Source organism: Lichenostomus cassidix, chromosome 7, assembly GCF_008360975.1.
Source record: "Lichenostomus cassidix isolate B80296 chromosome 7, HeHo_3.0, whole genome shotgun sequence".
In the NCBI taxonomy this organism is placed as follows: domain Eukaryota; kingdom Metazoa; phylum Chordata; class Aves; order Passeriformes; family Meliphagidae; genus Lichenostomus; species Lichenostomus cassidix.
Genome location: NC_139488.1, coordinates 16,131,139 through 16,151,781, shown reverse-complemented (window position 1 = coordinate 16,151,781; position 20,643 = coordinate 16,131,139). Strand labels below are relative to the sequence as shown.

The 20,643-nt window shown below is 45.6% G+C and overlaps 3 protein-coding genes across 6 annotated transcripts; all 3 read left to right on the top strand.

The window, feature by feature from the left end:
• On the top strand, positions 1 to 2,525 carry HOXD11 (homeobox D11). The gene is made up of 2 exons (XM_085065618.1): positions 1 to 704; positions 1,277 to 2,525. The coding sequence occupies exons 1-2, from the start codon at positions 98 to 100 to the stop codon at positions 1,510 to 1,512; spliced, it is 843 nt and encodes a 280-aa protein (XP_084921744.1). The 5' UTR covers positions 1 to 97; the 3' UTR covers positions 1,513 to 2,525.
• Positions 2,526 to 9,118: 6,593 nt separating this feature from the next.
• HOXD10 (homeobox D10) lies at positions 9,119 to 12,281 on the top strand. The gene is made up of 2 exons (XM_085066392.1): positions 9,119 to 9,994; positions 11,381 to 12,281. Exons 1-2 carry the CDS (start codon positions 9,253 to 9,255, stop codon positions 11,656 to 11,658), a joined length of 1,020 nt encoding a protein of 339 aa, XP_084922518.1. The 5' UTR covers positions 9,119 to 9,252; the 3' UTR covers positions 11,659 to 12,281.
• Positions 12,282 to 14,263: 1,982 nt separating this feature from the next.
• Positions 14,264 to 18,100, top strand: HOXD9 (homeobox D9). 4 transcript variants are annotated; one of them, XM_085066388.1, is made up of 4 exons: positions 14,264 to 14,393; positions 15,117 to 15,249; positions 15,778 to 16,404; positions 16,941 to 18,100. In XM_085066388.1, exons 3-4 carry the CDS (start codon positions 15,951 to 15,953, stop codon positions 17,180 to 17,182), a joined length of 696 nt encoding a protein of 231 aa, XP_084922514.1. In that variant the 5' UTR covers positions 14,264 to 14,393; positions 15,117 to 15,249; positions 15,778 to 15,950; the 3' UTR covers positions 17,183 to 18,100. The 4 variants fall into 4 exon arrangements, with proteins under 4 accessions (XP_084922514.1, XP_084922516.1, XP_084922513.1 ...); XM_085066390.1 differs by lacking the exon at positions 14,264 to 14,393 and having other exon boundaries at positions 14,455 to 15,249; XM_085066391.1 differs by lacking the exons at positions 14,264 to 14,393; positions 15,117 to 15,249 and adding an exon at positions 15,475 to 15,594.
• The last annotated feature ends 2,543 nt before the right edge of the window (positions 18,101 to 20,643 follow it).

Genomic DNA, 20,643 nt, shown 5'->3' with positions numbered 1-20,643 from the left:
TTCTTAGTTGATCCTGTCCAAACCCTCTTGTGCAATAGATGGATCTTGTTCAATGCATTGAAGCCTCCTGGTTGCTTGCAATCGCAAAAAGGAAGACATGACTGAGTTTGACGATTGCAGTCACGGCACATCCAATATGTATCTGCCAGGGTGCGCTTATTACGTCTCACCCTCAGATTTCTCGACGAAACCCTCTTTTTTGTCTCAATCGTCGTCCTGTCAAATGACTTTTCCTTATTCTTCTAATTTACCTCATGTTCAACCTGTGCGCGAAGTAGCATTCAGGGAATACGGATTAGAGCGCAGCAAATGGCAGTATAGGGGCAGTTATGCTCCTTATTACTCAGCTGAAGAGGTGATGCACAGAGACTTTCTGCAGCCTGCGAACAGAAGGACGGAAATGTTGTTCAAAACGGACCCTGTCTGCGGCCACCACGGACCGTCTCCCGCCGCCTCCAACTTCTACAGCTCGGTGGGGAGGAACGGCATCCTGCCACAAGGCTTCGACCAGTTTTACGAGACAGCCCCCGGACCCCCGTACCAGCAGCACTCCGAGAGCGAGGGGGACGCGGAGAAGGGCGACTTGAAAGCCCAGAACAGCACTTGCAGTAAAACACCTTCCAACCAGGAGAAGAAAGTGACACCAGCAAACAGCGCCGATTCCCCTTCTGGTGAGGCTGTTGCAGAGAAGAGCAACAGTTCAGGTAGGTATCAGTAGTAAATTGGGGGCAAGAGTACAAGGCCAACACTTTGTCAAGCCGCATTTTATGTGCAATTTTATAAGCATCCAAAGGATTTTATATATCCTATAAGATTTCCTTTACCGTTGTAAAGCGTGTTTACGATAGGAAACCAATTTAGGTGGGCTTAAGGTATTCTTGGAAGAGGATATTAATTGTTATTAAATTGTTGATTTGTCGGGGGGAGACGGAGAGATTTCACAGGTAGTGCTCAGAGCTGCCTTCGGTTTAGAGCTTAAGATCTTCGTTTGTTTGGGGCGGGGGTGTGTGTGAGAGGAGTTTGAGAAACTTGGAATTTTTCCAGCCCATTTAAATATCTCTCTGTATTGCTCGAAGAGCTCTCTTTTAAGGAGAAGTTGGGAAATATTAGGTTTTTTTGCTAAACCACACGGAGATTATAAGCATCAAGAATATTTTTTGAAGTGCTAGAGGGCTGCTTTCCAGGCAATGGGATATTATCAAAGTCTCTGATCAAATCCCAGCTGAGCATGTTCGTAGCAACAGCGTAAATCAGTTTCTTCTCTCTTGAATTTCAGCAATTCCCCAGCGATCAAGGAAAAAGAGGTGTCCCTATACCAAATATCAGATAAGAGAACTGGAACGGGAATTTTTCTTCAACGTGTACATAAACAAAGAGAAGAGACTGCAGCTCTCCAGAATGCTCAACCTCACTGACCGGCAAGTTAAAATCTGGTTCCAGAATCGAAGGATGAAAGAAAAGAAACTGAACAGAGATCGACTCCAATATTTCACTGGGAATCCCTTATTTTGAAAATTGGAAAAAAGAAAAAAAAAAAAAAAGGAAAAAAAAAGAAAGAAAAAAAAGAAAAAAGAGAAAAAAAATAATAAAAGAAAGGAGCCAACAAGAGAACAGGAAGAAAGAAGAAAAACAAAGAATAGCTTGGTCTCTCTGACCTACCAACTGAATGCAAAAGTTAATTGGTTTACTTGACACATCCACCCTGCGGAACTCAAAGTTTCATTTTCATGTGCAACTCCCCACACTGAATGGCCACTGGAGATTTCGGGGCTTGGCGGAGCAGATTCCTGATAAGGGGAAACTAGGGTAAATCCAACAGTCCACTCTCGAGTTTTTCGCCAAAGGTGCTTTTTTCCCTCTCCCACAGTACCAGCAATGGACCTGCAGTGTGTCTGGTAGTTTTTGCTTACAATTCATTGAGTTCGGGGGGGCTCTGTTGCTGCTTTTGAGCTAGGATAACACTTTCCTCCCTTTAAGTGAATGCGGTTTATTTAAGAGATGGTAAATGTACGCTCGCTATATATAAAATATATATATATATATGTTTCTATTGTCATCCAAAAGCATGGGCCACTGTCTTTTTCATGTGAATAAATGGTTTCTAGTAAAGTTAAGGTTATAACTTCCGTGCACTGTATGGATTTCCATCTCCGAAGGATCCTAGCGTTTTCCGGGCTAGAGCCAAGTTCAGTTAAATAATAACGTGAGGAAGCCTAGTCGGGTTGTTTAAAATGCATTTTAATTAAGTAATAGTTCAGATGCTTAGCTCTCCCTTTGTAGGTATGTGTACCTTCCCCGTTCGCTGCGAGACAGAGCCAACATGGCTGTCTGCAGACCGTCACTTCTGATGGTGCTGCCATTAGTATAAACAACGAAAAAGGCTTTTTGTTTAACTGGTCAGGTTCCAAATAAGCCCAGAATCCCCAACGTCAATGACTGTTTACTTGTTAGTGAAGAGCGAGGCAGAAAGACCGAGGGCTCGGAGCGAGTCAGACAAGAGGGAGCTATAAACAATTGGCACTAGGTTGGGGGAAAAAAAAAGAAAAAAAAAGGAAAAAAAAAAGAAAAAAAAAAGGGAAAAAAAAAAAGGAAAAAAATCCCAAACCAAAACAAAACCACAAAACCACCCCCAAGCCTTGGGAAGCAGAGGGGAGGTTCTCTTCACTCTGATTGCCGGGCAGGGCGAGCGGAGCGCGGCGCTGGGGGAGCTGAGCTCAGCGCGCTGCCGGCCGCGGCGGGCCCCGCCGGGGGCCAGCACCCGAGGAGATCCGCTCCGCTCCTCGCCGCTTTATCTTGCGTGACCTGCTTGGGCTGTTTACAAAACCTTGAACTGTCTAGACAACACCATAAAACCCGAGGTTCTAAACAGCTTAATTGGGTTATATTATACACCTTCTGGTGGGTGAAAAAGAGATTTCCGCAATGTGCAATAAAGGCGACGAGTGAGAAAAGAATTTGCCTTTTTTGAATAGCACGAGGTGGCTCTCGCTACGCTAGCAGGCAGGGAAGGCAAAAGTGCCAACTAAGTCAGGAAAAGACCGAGAATTCAAAAAATAGAGAAATAGAAGAGGAGGGAGGCATGACTAAAAAAAATTTTTTTTAAACACTTTAGCAAGAAAAACATAAGTGTATGCCTTTGAACTTCCAAAATGTCAAGGTCATCACCTTTAACCTTTCTGAATAATTAGGCGCCTTAAGGTTCCTCTGTTATTTTCAACCACCACCCACTCTCTCTCTGTCTCACCCTCTCCCTCCCTCCCTCGCTCTCTCTCACACACACGCACAGCCACACACACACTTTTTACCGCATAGCTGGCCATATTAGCAAATGCATCATAACGCAAAGAAAATCCCGGCTGGGTCGAGGTGAGCTCTCGGCGTCGTGCAGTGAGCGTGCCCTGCTCCAGTCCTTGCCAGCTGGAGCACAGGGGGCTCCTCACTTCCCTCTCTGTCTCTTCCGCGCCCCGGGAATTCGACCAAAATTTTTTCCCCTTTTTTTCCCCTTTTTTCCTTTTTTCTTTTAATTTTTTTATTTTTTTGCGGTTGTTTCCCCTTTAATTTTTTCCCTTTTTTTCCCTCTTTTTTTCTAGCACATAAGAAAAAGAGGGGTTTTGCTTAGAAAAAAAACCGTAGGAAATGCCTGGCAATTTAGGGAGAAAGACGACATTTCTATGCAGTTTCCCCGCAAAGCCCATTAATTAGAAATGCGCGTAGTCACGGGGAATTCCTCACAGCATTTTGCCTGACCTTATAGCAAAATTCTCGCGTGTCTCCCGATCCTTAATCCACAGGGCGAGAACGAGTCGTTTGATTTTCTGTTCCCTGCAGTGCTTTAACAGCCTATCTCAGTGTATTAATACGCCTTCAAAACGCTTAAACACCGCCAAAGCGGCTCGCGGAAACCGAGGCACCGTAGCGCTAATCTTGCATAAATGCTCAATGATAGCGGTGTTAAGTTTCTATTTAAAAAGAAGGGAAGAAAGCCGTGACTGAGAGCAAATTGAGCTGGGGAGAAAGACCTGGAGAGGAGGAAATTGGCGGTGTGTGGCGGGCAGCGGCCACAGGAGGGCGCGCCCAGGCGCTGCAATGCCGCAGCCACTGGCGCTCCAGCCTTTTCCCCCTAATAATAATTCCACTGCTAATAAAATATCTAATATATAAGTAACGATAAGATTTCAGGGCCTTCCAAATGAGAAAATAAAGCATCAAAAAGATTTATTAAACAAATAACCCATAACCGTGACGTGCTGGAGAAATATGCCACTTTAAAAGAATTTTTTTTGGTCGTAATCTTTTATAATGCATTCGAGCTTTAAAAAAAAATCCCATAATTTTAAGAAAGAAATAAAAAAAATCAAACCCCAAAGATATTCAGAATTCGTTCCCTAGAACGAAAATCTATCTACTCCTTTAGGGACAGCCTGAATGCGGGTGGAACAAAAGTAATACAAAAAACATGCGTTTCCACAATTTATCTTCGATTCTCACTCGAGGATTTTCTTAAATAAACCACTAGGTACAGAAAAAGTAATGTTAAAAACGTATTTTATTTAAAGGTGAGATTAACGTTAGCTCCTGAGAGTGCTTATTTTTTAAAAGACAGAGAGACTAAAGAGAAAAGAAGATATTTTTAATATCCTAACATCACCTTGCCAAGGCATTGCTGAATGAAATCCCTCTCTTTAAAAGTGCTATGGAGATCTATTAAAATGAAAGTAGAGATTACAGAATTAAAGTGAATCTTATGAATTTCCTGGACGTTCTCCAGCAACCGAATATGTTCTGTCTTTCAGAGATTTTTTTTGTTGGGTTTTTTTTTCCTTTCCAGTGTGCACTTCAGGTCAGAACCTGAGGAAAGAAAGGGTTTCGCTGCTTTCTGCCTATTTGCAGAATTCATCGAAATATATTTCACATTGTCTCAGCAATATTCCACATTTTTTAAAGCCCAGTCCCTCGTGAACGCATTTGTTGGCACTTTGTCTGCTGGATTGTTGGTGTGTGGTTTATTTTTTTTTTTTTTAGAAGTTCATTGTTAACACTTTCCTAGAAATAGCCTTTCCGTCGGTAATAAAACGGCATTGTACAATCCAAAATCCTTGGAATCCCTGACGCCAGAGGTAGCCCTAGCAGGCAGAGCCGTATCCCGGAGGAAAATGCCCTTGTCTCTCGGTGGACATACACTTTCCGAGGGGGAAATGTTTAGCGAAGTTTTTGTGTTTGTTTTTCTTGGCATGAGAGTGCTCCTTGCCAAAGCCCAAACCAACCCCGAGCCCATTAGGCTTCATACGAGGTGCTTTAAGCCCTCGCAATTACAGTGAGGCCGATCTCAGCGAATGTGAACGGGTGATGGGAGCTAGAGTGTACTGTTAATTTTGAAAAAATATATCTGTACCCCAGAACACGGAAATGCCGCTTTCTTCTTCTTTTGAGCCATTGTGTAAATGTGATGATTCTTCGCTAGCTTATACCCTCTTCTATTTTTCCTTTTTACCCCTTTCTCAGTTAAATTCCTTTAGATAGAAAAGTTTATGAGCTATTTCCAAATGTCTTTGGGCTTGTCGTTTATGTAGAACGAAAAGGGCAGTTGCTTATTTTCCGACCAAACTATAAATGCGGCAGGAATCTGCAGAAAGATAAATATGCAGCAGAAATACCGAGGCTGAGGGCTGCAGCGGCCACCAATATACATGCTAAAATCTCATCATACTCACGCACTTTTGTGTCCACAGAAATATGGAAATGCAATAGGAGAAGGGCTGAGGCTTTGCACGAAGCTGAGCGTACGGTCAGTGTTACTGTGCGATCCTTACGCTCAGAAATAACACCTTTGAAAAAAGACCAGCGTGTTACTTTGTTTATTTTATTGGCTTTCATATTTAGGAAAAGGCATAATGTCATCAGTATGACGTATCTGTCCCTAACCTCGGCCAAAAAAATCCAGAGAATCTGAGCCCTCAACCCAGATGCCGACTCTTTCTATGAAAATATGGCGCATAGAAATCTGGGCAACGTGACAGTTGCTTTGTTAAAAGAAGAAAGGACACAATATCGTAGCCAATTTTTTTTTCTTAAATAAAACTATTCTTCAATGTCCCTGCAATGTAAGAGCGTGGCATGAAACATACAGTCTGCGCGTTTAAAGACACCCTAAACGTAATGCTGAAATCGAGGAAATCAAAGGAAATTTACTAAAATCTTCCTGGGTTCCAGCCCATTTTTAAAATAAGACATTTCTTGCAATACCTTTGTTACTGAAGGCATCTGCAAAATATCTAGCTTCTTTCGTACCCCTCTCCCATCCCCCTCACATAATGAGACACAAACACAGCAAATTGCAACTATGAGAATGCTAGGCACAGCCGAGACAAAAAACATAATCATATCACCAGTAATAAGGTTCAGAGAGATAAGGCAGTGAAAATTAAGCCCTGCTGCCACGTCTGGTAACCTCCAGTTTTTAGCCCTGACATTTGCTAGAGGAGAAAACTGTAATGTCCACCTATGCTTTATTACAAACAGTAATTTACATCTGCATGGACCCATTGGTTGGGGCATTTTTTCACCCTCGTTCGGAAAAATATGGGGCTCTGAGAGCAAAACCTTTATATTAATGTAGATTGTATATCTCATTTATTGCACAATATTGATTTATTTATTAATGTTAATTACTTTATTCCATTTTAATATGATTTAAAACAATAGTGACATTAAATGCCCAGAGCCTAAGTCCCCAGTTCCCCAGTGGCTCTCGCATGTTTATTCAACTTCTATTTACATCAAACTTAAACTTTCTACTGTTCATTCTCAATAAAAAATTGCTGCCCGTTTTTAAACCCCTCGTGATTTACCGTGAGCGAAGGGTCTTACGGAGCCGTTTGCCAGTCCTGAACGCAATATTTAAATTATTATAATCACAACAGTCATCTGAGTTTCCGTGTAGTGACATGCATGAAATTAATATTTTCAATTACAAAAAATCAAAGAGCCCTCATGTCTAATCAGGCGCCCAGAATTCAGCTCCTCCAGCAGCAGCAGCAACAGCAGCAGCAGCAGCAGCGAGGCCGGCGTGGAAAGCAGCTCAGCATTTGCTTATTGTTTTAACTTTACTGTTGGGCGAAACCCGCCGCAAACCTCTGGGCTGATACTTCAGCTGGGATATTTCTGGGACCCCTTTTCTTACAGTGTAAATAAAGATTATGAAAGAACCATTTGATGGGCATAAAATTCCTGATTAGATTTAATAGTCAAGTCTTAAACTGCTTCAAGAAAAATAGTACTTTGTTTCTTTAAACTCTGTGGGTTGTCCAGGCTGTTGTTGAAGAGGAGGAAATTGCTAGAAGGCGAGGGGGGGGACGCGGCGCTCGGAGGGAGCGTCGTGGGCTCCGCCGCGGCTTCTTCCCCGGCGCAGGCGAGTCTTAGCCATGGCTCTGATCATGATCTTACGTGGCCGCAGCGCCCGCAGCTCGGCTCAGCCCGCCGCGCCGGCCAGGCGTGCCCGGGGAGGGCAGGGGCTGCGCCAGGCGCAGGGGATGCTGCCGAAAGAGCCTGCGAGCAGCGAATATTACGAAGGTAATATTTAAACTCTCTGGCAACCCAGGAGCTGGAGACTGCAGCTATAAAAGACACTGGCTCTTAACCTGACAATGATGTTGTATTTGAACAGCTGCGATAAGGTTTTAAAAGGTCTGTCTCATTGCCACCGCGAAATTTTAAATAGGGTTATTGTTTCCAGCGGTGTAAAGTGTACGTTAAAGTACAAAAACGTCCAAATGCCAGGAAACAGAGGAAAATTCAAATTCACGCTGGTGGAAAACGCGTGTTTATAACTGTGCGAAAGATGCATTTAATTTTTTTTTAATCCCTTCACGTGCTGCCTGCTCTTGGGGATCTGAAAGGGTGTTTTGATGGTAGAAAGGCCCAAAATAAACAGGAATGAATCCGAAACAAAAATTATCAACAAGTTCACTTTGTGTGGATGAGGGTACTTGACAACATTAGTCCCACATAAGAAATACTCCAGTCTGAAAACACTGAAAAAAAAAAAAGCATGAAAGAGAGAGAGAGAAAGGAAAGTAAAACGATAAAGAGTAATAAACAGTTTCTACCGCCACTATTTAAAATGTAGTAGCTGCGGGTGCAAATACGGGTAAGAAGTGGGAGGAAAAACAATAAAACACTTTTAAAATGTTGGGACAGAAAACTCTGATCTGCCATGTAGACAGTTACTGTTGCCTTCTGTTGGTTGATTTCTTTGCTGTTTGTTTTATAATACCGATGCATTTATCATCCTTATTTTAAAAATAAGAGAGAAAAAGTTGCTCAAAGGAGTTAAAGGAGTTGCAGTGAGGATATGAGTTTCTGTATGTTTTTTAATGAGCGATACTACAGAAGGAGAAATTACCTTTTTGATGCTTTCTGTTTCCAGGGCAAGTGAAAAAACCTTTTTTTTTTTTTTTTTTTCCCCATGCGGTCGGGAGAGAGCATTGTAAAATAATTTTAGGAATGTAGCTTCCCTATAAAATTCGAGTTATGACAAAAGTCCACCTTTTAATATTTGACGATTTGTGTTAAAACAAAAATTGACCTTCTCGGTTAGCAGCTAGGAAAAAAATCAATAGTATAATTTTCAATAATTCATAACGCGAACGCCATTATGCTAAATCTTAACTATTAATCTTATCCTTTACAAAGTCTCGATTGATTTGTTAATAAAATATCTTCCCGTGCGCGGCAACAGAGGGTATAACTCTTGAAAAAGCTTCAGAAGCAAGAAAATTACCGAGTAGCCCGAGAATGTAGATGAGGGTTTTATTGATCGCCCCTGATTCTCCTTAATACGCATTAATAAATCCCGCAACCTTTTGTCCCCGCACTTGTCAGCGGCGGGGCTTTTACAGGAGCCATGGCGGGCAGGCGCGGTTTCTGCCCGCCGCGCCGCCCCGGGGGTTCCGCGGGCGCGGAGGTTGCGCGGGCGGGGGCGCGCGGGCCGGGCCGGTGCCGCAGCGCGGGCGGCGGGCGCGGTGCGGTGCCGGCGCGGCGGCGCAGGGGGCGCTGTTGACCGCGGCGGGGCGCGGCGGGGCGGCGCGGCGGGGCGCGTCAGCGGCGGGGCGGCGGCGCGCGGGGCGGCGGGCGCTGCCATTGGCCCGCCTGTCATGTGGTCGCGCGGAGGCATCCGCAATTACACGGGAATGTTTTCCTAGAGATGTCAGCCTACAAAGGACACAATCTCTCTTCCTCAAATTCCGCCCCAAAATGTCCTTTCCCAACAGCTCTCCTGCCGCTAATACTTTTTTAGTAGATTCTCTCATCAGTGCGTGCAGGAGTGACAGTTTCTACTCCAACAGCGCCAGCATGTATATGCCACCTAGCACAGACATTGGGACGTATGGGATGCAAACCTGTGGACTCCTTCCGTCTCTGGCTAAGAGAGAAGTTAATCACCAAAATATGGGTATGAATGTACATCCTTATATACCTCAAGTAGACACTTGGACAGACCCGAACAGATCTTGTCGAATAGAGCAACCTGTTACACAGCAGGTCCCCACTTGTTCCTTCACTACAAATATTAAAGAAGAAAGCAATTGCTGCATGTATTCCGATAAGAGATCCAAACTCATTTCTGCAGACGTCCCGTCCTACCAGAGGCTGGTGTCTGAATCATGCCCCATTGAGAACCCCGAGGTTCCTGTCCCAGGATATTTTAGACTGAGCCAGACCTACGCCACTGGGAAAACCCAAGAGTACAATAATAGCCCTGAAACGAGTTCAACTGTAATGTTACAGTTAAACCCTCGCGGCAGCTCCAAACCGCAGATATCTGCTCAACTTCAGCTGGAAAAGAAAATGAATGAAAACCCGAACAACCAAGACAGCACCGCTAAAGTCTCTCAAGTGGAAAGTCCCGAGCCCAAGTCCACGTTGCAAGAGGAGCGGAGCTGTCTGCCCGAAGGCTCCGTGTCCAGCCCAGAAGTCCAGGAGAAGGAGAGTAAAGGTCTGTATTACCGAGTTTAAGCCGTGCCGTGGTGTAACTCCAACACGCCAGCACCATAAAGCACGCTCGAATATACTAACGAGCATCACAGCCATCACATTTAATGCTAAGGAGTATCGGGCTGCAGGTGCTGTCTCTCTGAAGATTTTGGCAGGCAAAAATGCTACACAAAACGGTCCAAAGATTTTCCGTAGAGATCTGCCTCTCCCGTGCACGCAGACAGCCTCTGTGATGCGGGGAATATAGCCGTGTGCTCCGTAATGCGCTGCAGCAGCCAAAAGCAGCCCCATACCTCTAAAATAAGCAGGTCTGGAGGTTGTAAAATACGAGTAGCTCAACTTTTCTCTCGTAGTATTTAGCCTTTCTTTTTTTTTTTTTCCACTGAGCCTTACTGTGGTTTGATTGCATTTAAAGTTAATTACGATCCTCTTAAAATAGGTGAGGAATAGGTGCTACCAGGCTGGGTAAAGTTGGAAAGAAATGCACAATGAAAGCAGCAGCCCGCTATCTGCCTGGTCCAAGGGTTGAATTTTCCATTGTGGTGCTTTAGATAACCTTGGGTTGGTCTTCAAAAGTGCACCAGTATTTTGAAATGCTTTTGCAAGCTAAAATTGGTGGCACACAGATTTTATTTCCCCTTTAAAAGTGCACTAACGCCTTTCTTTCAAACGGCGTGTATCGAAGAATTCCAAAACGAGAAATTTTCTTCTATCAAAATGTACTTTGCAACCTCTAGGTCGATTTTTACCCTCTGTGTGCATTGAGAATTTCTTTATCTGAATTTTATTTAGTAGCCCAGGTCTAGCTTGATGTGGGGTAGATTTCTTTCTGGTGGGGAAAATAAAAACCTGAAAGGAAAATGGAAAAAAAAATCCAAGACAGGGGGTCGTATTTTCTTGCACATCATTTTGTCTGGGAAATGTCTATATCTGTTTATAGGTGTGCTTGTGTGATTCAGCTGATGTGTGAGGGGATGCTGCTTCAAAATACAGTGCGAGATTATTTTGTAATTGGAATATTTTCGTGGCAATTGTCGTGGGAGCCCGAGTCGGCCATGGCGAGGCTAGACCCGTTAAGATGTGTCCATGGGGCGGATGGCAGGTTAAATATTGTTGAAATGTTAAACGCCGGCCGAAAACTTGAGAGACCCTTGCTGGCAGGAGCAGGAGAGCGGGGTGGCCGCAGGGCAGGGTGCCGTGCTGGGGACAGGCGAGCCCAGCCTGGCAGCAGGTCCCCTCACTGAGCCCACACCTCACCCGAGCGGTGTTTAATGCCCACATCCACCATATCTGCCAGACACTGCAGAGGAGGGGTCATGGCCAAGGGTACACTCTAACAGTCTGAGGTATTTTTGATTTTTTTTTTCTTCTTCTTTGATTTTGATAGAGGAAATCAAGTCTGATACTCCAACAAGCAATTGGCTAACTGCAAAGAGTGGCAGAAAGAAGAGGTGTCCTTATACTAAACACCAAACACTGGAATTAGAGAAAGAGTTCTTATTCAATATGTATCTCACTCGAGAGCGCCGTCTAGAGATCAGTAAGAGCGTAAACCTCACTGACAGGCAGGTCAAGATTTGGTTTCAAAACCGCAGAATGAAGCTCAAGAAGATGAGCAGGGAGAACCGAATCCGGGAACTGACCGCTAATCTGACCTTCTCTTAAACCCTAACCCCGGGGGGGGCACCAGTGAGGAATGGGCACAGCACCGCCACTTGATAAAGGCAGGAGAGACTCTGGCAAAACCCGGCATTTTCCAGTTTTGTTTTGTTTTGTTTTGTTTTCTGATAGAATGTGACTCTTCGTCCTTCTTTTAGCGCTGCAAGTGAATATGTATTACTATGATGAGTATATATAAAACCTAGCACGTGTAATTTATTTTTGTTCTCATCGTAATGCAGGGTAACTATTATTGAATATTATCATTTGGTCTTAACTTATTGGAACTGTCGAACATCCAAGCAATGTGACTTTTTCATGTTTTTACTAACAAAATGGTATTTATGTGGGGCTGTTACACGGGCCATAACATTTTGAGTACATTCAATACTTTCAGAAAAAGAGCGGGGGGAAACTGTGGGGGCGGGGGGAAAGAGAAGCACATTATAATGTAACTATCCTCGCAAATGAACTTAGAGATTGTCCTTCGTAAAATGGAATATCTCCTTCTTCTCCATTGTAGACATTTCCTTGTGGTGCATATGTGGAATAGTAGTCGTTCAACAGCAAATTGTCCTTCTTGTGCATGTTCTGTTTGCATGTATAATGCAATAAACTCTGTAAACTACTGCGGTTCCTTTGGTTTTCTGCAAATGTTTAAAGCACGGATGCAGGTTGGTCTCCTGCTCTTTTTCTATCAGCAACTTTTTGGACTGGTGTACCTTTTTTTACCATATTCTGGTCTTTGTGTGTGTTTGCCTGGTATTCTTTCTTTCTTTTCCTCCATTTTTCCCCCTTCCTTTTTTTTTCTTTTCTTTTTTTTAAGGGGTGGGGTGGAGACTGGGCCGGGAAATGATGTAAACCTAATTAATTTATAAATGTGTCTGTAAATAATTGATTAATTGATAAAATGTTGTGTGATGTTCACAGTCTGACAAACTGAATGCAAAAAAACCAAAATCAAATCAAAACAAACAAACATAAAAAAAAGAGAGAGAGAAAGGATAAAAAAAACTTGTAAAATATTATGACCTAAACTGGACATCCCCATCCAATCAACTCGTACAACTCGTAAATGGTAAGTGATAAAAATATCTTTCAACTACAAGCTGTCAGGAATATGTGTGTCATTTTATTTGACGTTCGTATGTTGATTTAAAAAATATCGCTCACTGCGTGCTTACAATGTGCAGACTTTGATTTCGTCTCTTTGCTAGCTAACAAAAAAAAAAAAAAAGAAAAAGAAAAAAAACCCAACAAAAGCCCTCCATAATAAATGCAAAGCTGGGTATGAATAAATGTTAAGGAGCTCTGTTTTCGGTCGGCTCAACAGCTTTCAGAAGACCGTGGATGGAAAAAATATTCCTTCAAAATATTCCCAGCATCTGGCAAGGTTGGCTTTTTCGAGCAGAAACGCTCCCAGGCGTGCTTACAAGAGTACATCAGCCTCTTCAGACCTACTTTTGTCACCCTGCACCGTTTCTGTTTGCTAAGAGATCGTTTTATTTCGCGCAATTCCATTTTAGTAGCACACATCCAGCTAATGACGTTCACGACTCTTAACCCTTTCTGTACGTAGCTGAAAAATGGTATTAGCAGGGCTCTGCGCTGGAAGCTGAGGAAGGGCATGTGTGGGTGAGAGCGGGTGAATGCCCGCGTGAGCAGATATACTAAGTAGAACTTCAAATAGCTTGCAAATGAACATGACTTCAAATTGAAGTGCAAATACTTGGGCATACTTTCACCTTCAAACGGTACTGGAAAAGTAGCGTGGCTGCTGTTTGCGCTGGGAAACCAGCTTGCTTACAAACAACGCCCATTTCTCCCCTAAGCTGTTTCTAAATCAAGAAATTAAACTCAAGATAGTGCCAATATTGTGCGACTTGGTGACAGATACTGCTCGTAATGCTGTTGGTGGCATTCTGTTTGCTCTTTCGTCGCTGATACTTAATTTAAGCCACCAGTACTTCCTCATGTGCAAATTTACTCATAGGGAAGAGTTTATATATTCCTCAAACCAAGGCATGATTTTGATGCTGCAAGAGCCGCAAGCACCTAGGTACTTTGTGCTTGTTCCCGTTTTGAAAAAAAGACAGCAAAACGATGCTCAAAAAATAGGAAGAAACAAAACAAAAACCCAAACAACAAAACAACCCCAACTCCTTAAATACTGTATACATTTGCACGGCCTTTTCTTTTCCTTTCCTTGCTACACCGCCAAAGAAGTTTCGACAGTGGGAAGTAAATAGCTGGCTCCATACCAAGTGTTTAACGTATATAAAAAAGGAGGCTCACTCTAATCTGCCTGCGTTACCAATTTATATCTGTGTGAAGCGAGGGGCGAATCTTCGCCTTACCACATGTCCTGCTTTTAGAGAACAATGTAACTGAAGTTCCAAAATCGCAGAAGAAAAAGCTAAAGTCAAATGACTAAAAAAAAAAAGACAAAAAAAAGGCCAAAAAAAGAAAAAAAGGCAAAGGAAAAGGAAAAAAATAAGAAGAAATGAAGGAAGAAAACAACCTAGGATAGTAATAAATCATTAAATAAACAGGAATTTCAGTCCCTTCCTCATAACGGCCCGCGAGTAGGAAGTGTTTTCCCAGCGCTGCTGTCCGTGCCCCCGGCGGGCTGTGCTGCGGGCTGTGCTGCGGGCTCGTCACTAACTCTCTGCGTTTCCTCCAGATCCCGACACAGCCACCGTCCCTCGCCCGGGGAAGCAGGCGTGGGCAGAAGACCATGGGTAATCCACTTTTCAGTACTAGCTGGGCACCGTTTCGCTCGGGGAAGAAAAACCAGGCCGGGAGGGAAGGGTGGGGAGGGAAGGCACGGAAAAGAAAGCAAAGCGGGCAAAAAAATCTCACGTAGGCATTGAACGTGGCTCCCCCTGAACTAGGGGCGGAGGAGACAGCTCTGCCGGCGAGCTGGGGTCAGCGCCAGCCCCTCGCCCTCCGCGGGCCGCAGCCTGTCCTCCTGCGCGGCCGCTGTCAGCTGCGGGGCCGGGCGGCCTCCTCCGCCTTGTCTTTGCCCGCTTCCCTTCCGGGCCGCACCGAACACCTTAAGGGGGTCTGTGTTAGAGCTCTGTAGCCCCAAAGTTCGGCAGATAGAGAAGCATGTGTTCAGCCACACGTCAGTTGTGCTCGGAGACACAGGCTTTGCTGTTTCCATCCGTCCATTTTATTAGGGACACATTAATCTATAATCAAATACACCTCATAAAATTTTTATTGAAAGGCATAAAATCATTACAGAGGTCTTCCACCTGTTTTAAAACAACACAATGGGCATCTCTTTTAAAAAGTGTATTCTTTCCATGGAAACTTTCTGTCCGGGGGTGGGGGGAGCGGATAATAATACCCGCACATGCTCTGAAATATGGAAGTACCGCAATGTGCTTTTACTGTAACATTTTCCTGTTTTATGAGAAGTCGTTACAGTCCCAGCTTGCGATGGTTTGTTTTTACAGGCAAGAATCCCCCTTTCCCAGCGGGTTCCCTCAGCAGCTTGGAGTGTGATTAGCAAGCCAAGGCTGTTGGATTTATTTAAACACCCTGCCTCTCATTGATTAAGAAATGAATGGCAGAAATCACTCAGAGAAGGTGAAGAAATAGTCCGCACCCGCCGCGGCCGTGGGCTGCCAGCGCGGCCACGCCCGCCGCGCCCCGGGCAGGCAGGGCAGACAGGCGGGCAGCGAAGGCGGGAGGGCAAGTAGGGCAGGCAGGCAAGCGGGGAGGGCAGGGCAGGACGGGCAGGGCAAGGCTGGCAGGGCGGGCGGGCAAGCGGGCCAGCGGGCACGCAGGGCGGGCAGGGCGGGCAGGCGGGCTGCCCCGGCGCGGTGCGGGGGCGCGGGCGGTGCGACGCGCTGTGCGGGGCCGTTGTTGATGATGATTTTTTTTTTAATCACAGCAGCCCCAGTTTAGCGGATTGATTTACTCGCAGTATTGGTAAATATGATCACGTGGGCTCCGCAACCAATGGTTGAGGGTTGCAGTCTGCAAAATACTACGATTGTTCTCCGGGAGGGTATCATATACAGTTAACAGTGTAACCTTTTATATGACTAAGAGGGGAGCCTAAAATGTCGTCTAGTGGCACCATAAGTAACTATTATGTCGATTCTCTCATAGGCCATGAAAGCGAAGAAGTTTATGGGAGTAGATTCGTCCAGGGAGGTCACAGTGCGACCTCCAGGCCATCAGGTGTTGCAGAGAGTTCAGATTTTTCCTCTTGTAGCTTTGCACCAAAATCCACTGTGTTTTCCACCTCCTGGTCCACAGTTCACCATCAGCCGTCTGCGGCAATGACCGGGATCTACCACCCTTACATGCACCAGCCCCACTTAGGGGCAGCCGACGCTGGCCGCTACGTGCGCTCCTGGATCGAGCCCTTCCCGGGCTTCCCGGGCGGCGGCGGCGGCAGCGGAGGCAGCGGAGGCAGCGGAGGCAGCGGAGGCAGCGGCGGCTCTGCGTCCAGCTCAGGCTCCTCCAACGGGCGCCACTACGGGATAAAGCCGGAGACGGGAGCAGCCGCCTCCTCGTCTTCCTCCTCCTCTTCCTCCTCCTCCAAAAGGACTGAGTGCTCCTCGTCTCGGGAGTCCCAGGGGATCGGTGTGCCCGAGTACACGTGCAGCTCCTTCCTCCAGGAGCCCCGGGAGAAAGCGCCTGCCGGCAGCTCCAAGGACCCCGCTGCCTGCAGCCACAACCCCAGCCCGAGCAGCGATCTGAAGGAGGAGAAACAGCAGCAACTTGACCCAAGTAAGTAAAAAAAAGAGACAAGAAAAAATAAAAGAAAAAGAAAATCAAAGCAAAACGGGGAATGGGGGACAGAGAGAGGAGTAGAGACAGGGATAGAGGCAGAGAGAGAGGGAGAAAAAGAAAGAAAGGAAGAGGGAAGGAAAGAGAGAAGGAAGGAAGGAAGCAAAGTAAGAAAGGAAGGAAGGAAGGGAGAAAGAAAGAGAGAGAGAGAGAGAGAGAAAGAAAGAAAGAAATTGCCCCTTTGATTTATTGCCGAAACCTGTAAGGCTCGAATGTGCAAAACTGATAGTTTTACTAACCTATAAAAACGTCTAGACGCCTACCCCAGTGCAAGCAGCAACAAGCACCCATAAAAGACTCCACATAACCACCTACCATCAAGACATCATTTGTACAGTAAACAGACTGGGGCATTAAGGCTTTTATGATAATTCCTCCAAAGTTGTGAAAACAGTCCATCCTTCGTTAAATTAATTTAACGACCTTTCTCTCCCCCCCCCCACCCCCCCGTTCCCTATATACCTCCCTTCTTCCAGATAACCCTGCAGCAAACTGGATCCACGCTCGTTCAACGAGGAAAAAGCGTTGTCCCTACACAAAATATCAAACTCTGGAACTGGAAAAGGAATTTCTGTTTAACATGTACCTCACCCGAGACCGCCGTTACGAAGTAGCTAGGATTTTAAACCTCACAGAGAGACAGGTCAAAATCTGGTTTCAGAACAGAAGAATGAAAATGAAAAAGATGAACAAGGAGAAAGGCAATAAAGGAGACTAACGCTGGGGTAGAAACGTAGTTGGAGACTATTGATTTAATTTTGAGTTTTTTTGAGGGGAGTGTGGGTTTTTGGTTGTTGAGGGTTGTTTTGGTTTTGGATTCTGGCTGATTGTTTCTGTTTGGGTGGGTTTTTGGTTTTGTGGGGCTTTTTTTGTTTGGGTTTTTTTTGGTTAGTTTGATTTTATTCTTCTCCTGCACCCTTAGCCCCCCATACGTTCCTCCTCCGCCCACTCCACCCCAGCACCCCAGGGACTTTAAATCAATTTCCTTTTTTTTTCCTCTATTTTTTTTTCTTTATTTCTTTTTAATTTTTTTAAATAGAAGTGAAACGTGGTCTATGTCAGGTATTTCGGGAAATTTTGTCTTGCTCGACAACGTGTTTTTCAGAGTCTCTTGATACTCCCCTCCTCCTTCCCAGACCATTTAGATGACAATATTGTGAGTGCACGTTAGCTTTGGGAACTCTATCTGATGTTAAATGTTTGACATGTTTCTTAAAAGTGCTGTAGACTAGATAGTTATTTTGCCAAAATAAAGGTAAGGAAATTAATTATAATTACGATAATAAAATATATAATAAATTACAGTCGCTTAAATCAATGGGGGTTGCTGTGCTGTCCACGACCTACTAAGAGGAAATCTTTCCCCAAACTTCTGCTTTCTAGGTCTGAATCTTTCGCAATAGATGCCACAGAGAGGCCACGAACTGCTTCCCCCCCAGTCCCCCTTAGTGCACTGTTAGGAGGTTGTCTCCCCCTTGAGCCGCTCGCCATAGGCCTAACGCCTCCCGGTCCCCCGGCTCGCTGCCGTCCCTGCCCCCGGTGACTGTTGTACTAATTACCCACTCCGTGTTCGAGCTACGGACCTGTTGTAATTGTTGTCAGTTATTACACAATAAAGTCTGCCGTGACCGAACGACAGCGCTGCGGTGAGAGCAGAAATCTGTGCGCCCCTCGCGATGCCCCTGCGCCGCCGCCCCGCCGCGCACTGCCCGCGCAGCTCCCGCCGAGTCCCCGCGGGCCAAGCGCGTCCGGGCCGGGCGGCGAGGAAGCCCAGCCGCTCTGCCGGCGGGCAGCACCTCTGGCACCTTCCCCGCTTCGCCTGGCCCGCGGTAGCTGGTAGAGGTCAGCGCCGAGAGGCCGGCGAGGTGCGCCCGCCGCGGGGCCGTGCCCGGGCCGCAGGTAGCAGCGCTCGTTCCAACACAGCGATCCCTTGGGATCGTTCAGGCAACATTTCCACACTGGTCCTCAGCAGCCAAGGAAGCACAGTGATGCCTCTTCGGTTAAACATGTTTTTTATTCCTTTTTTTTTTTTTTTTTTTTCTTTTGTCCTGGTGCGTCGCTTCTAACCTCTGCGCTCCTTCACTGGGAAGCTGGAAGCTCTGGGGGGACACGAGTGCTGCCAAACGTTCGGCTTTGTTGGCGAGAGCTCATTTAGCAACGCGCCTCATGCCTTCTGCATTTATAAACACACATGACTTTATCAAGATAATTGAGATGAAGTTCATTGTAAAAAATGCTTTGTTTAAAGAGCAACCATTAAAATGAAGGACCCGTAAATATTTACGAGCAGTTCGGTTAATTCAAGATTAAGGGGAGAGCTGAGAGACCTGGTGTTTAATGTTTGTTACCTCTGTAAAAAAAGGAAAAAAAAAAAGAAGAAGAAGGGAAAAAAAAAAAAGAGCAAAAGCATGCACTGCCAGGAAAAGGTGTTGCATTGCTTCCCATCCATTGTAGAGAAGATACCTATAATTCTTTTAAAACAGGAAGAACCGTGGTATAATAAAACCATTGAGATGGCTAGACGTCTGGACCTAATGAGTTTACGATATGCTATGGCACTTTTCTTTGAAAGCACCTTATTTTGATGTTTGTGTTTGTTAGGGGGGAAAAAAGGCAAAAAAATGCAGACAAACTAGGTCTTAAAACCTTGGACTATAAATTTCAATATGTCAGCGTTGGGCCAAGGCAACAGACTCAAAAAGGACCTGAAGGTCACGAAACAGAGATTTTACAAAGTCCACTTATTTGTTGAAATGTATTTTATTGGATATTCTACTGCAATGAATCCTATGATGCCAGGCTCAATATTTTCACGAACACCCATAGAGGGAGGTGATCTATAACAACACGTAAACAATATTCTTGCACGCAAAACTGCATTATGTTGATTCCAGCAGAGGCTCTGTTAAGAAATTTTCACCAAGCCCACACCATCTTTTCTAATATTTTTTTATCAGGCAGATTGACACATTTTACCTTGTATATTTCCCCCCTTTTATTTACCTGTTTTAAAATTGCATGCATTTATTTCAAAATGGCAGAAAGGCAACCAAACATCTCGATCGACAAAATGCAGTTCATCTATGGAAATTACTTCTAGTGCCACACTGAATATTTTAATTCCTACCCGTTGGTTGTGTTAATATATGTTTGCACATATGCACAGTCTCGTGCACACGCATTATACCGAATAATTCACAGGCATGTGTGATGAAGGAGGGGGTGAACAAAGATTCATCTTTACTTTCGTTTACATAAATCAATCCATAAATACATAAAAGCACAGGCAAACAAAATAACATCTTCAATACAAAAACGTATAACTCTGAAACTACCACACATGGAGAATTCGTGGTGTAATATGTGGGGAAACATGATCGAAAACGCGATAGCAGTCATCTTCAAAGCTCAGGCGTCTTTCCTGGCTGCCATGTGTAAACGAGGCGCATTCTTTGTATGCAGTTAATTATAGCTCTGGCAAAAAAATAAAAGAGGGTCACCGAAATGTGCTAAGAAAATGGCACTGTAAACTTAACGGGGGAAAAAAGGCGGGGGGGGGGGAAGAAAAAAAAAAAAGAAAAATAAAAAGGAAGAAACCCAACCCAAAAACCAGCAAGCAAAGGAAGAATCGGTCGACGCTGGCCCCGCCGGTATTCCGCAGTTTGAGTTTTTGGCGAGCCGGCGTGGGGCGGCAGGGCCGCGGGCAGCGCGGGGCGGTGGGCGCTGCCTGCCGCTGCCGCAGCGCGCCGCCAGAGGGCGCCCGCGCTCCACCCTTGCGGCGCCGCCGCGCCCCGCTCTGCGCGCCCGCGGCCGGGAGCGCCCGCGGATCCGCTGCTGGACCCGCAGCCCCGCGCGGGATTAACGCCCCGGTGCGACGCGCAGGAGGAGGGGCGGGGGTGTCTGGCGCGGATGCGGGAAGCAGCCACTGCCCCTCTGTGCCACTCCGCAGGGTGAGGCAGTGTCTCTCTGCTGCCGCTCACCCCCTGCCTGGCCCGGCCTCCTGCCTTCCTGCTGGTCTCTGGCGAAGGGCTCTTGCTGCTGTCTGTCCATGCGTGTGTCCCCGGGCCCTTCCCGCCTCCCTGCCTTTCCTTGGGCTGCACGGGGGTCCCTAAGCCTCCGCGATTACCTAAAGGCATGCGCCCCGGGCCGCGGGGTCCCTGCCCGGGCGAGAGTGTCGTT

What these genes read in the sequence shown, in the direction of transcription:
- HOXD11 (XM_085065618.1), top strand. Translation starts at nt 98, where the DNA reads ATGACTGAGTTTGACGATTGCAGTCACGGCACATCCAATATGTATCTG. An exon ending in AGAGAAGAGCAACAGTTCAG is followed by an intron (nt 705 to 1,276) that starts GTAGGTATCAGT and finishes CTTGAATTTCAG; the next exon opens with CAATTCCCCAGCGATCAAGG.
- HOXD10 (XM_085066392.1), top strand. Translation starts at nt 9,253, where the DNA reads ATGTCCTTTCCCAACAGCTCTCCTGCCGCTAATACTTTTTTAGTAGAT. An exon ending in CCAGGAGAAGGAGAGTAAAG is followed by an intron (nt 9,995 to 11,380) that starts GTCTGTATTACC and finishes TGATTTTGATAG; the next exon opens with AGGAAATCAAGTCTGATACT.
- HOXD9 (XM_085066387.1), top strand. Translation starts at nt 15,729, where the DNA reads ATGTCGTCTAGTGGCACCATAAGTAACTATTATGTCGATTCTCTCATA. An exon ending in ACAGCAGCAACTTGACCCAA is followed by an intron (nt 16,405 to 16,940) that starts GTAAGTAAAAAA and finishes CCCTTCTTCCAG; the next exon opens with ATAACCCTGCAGCAAACTGG.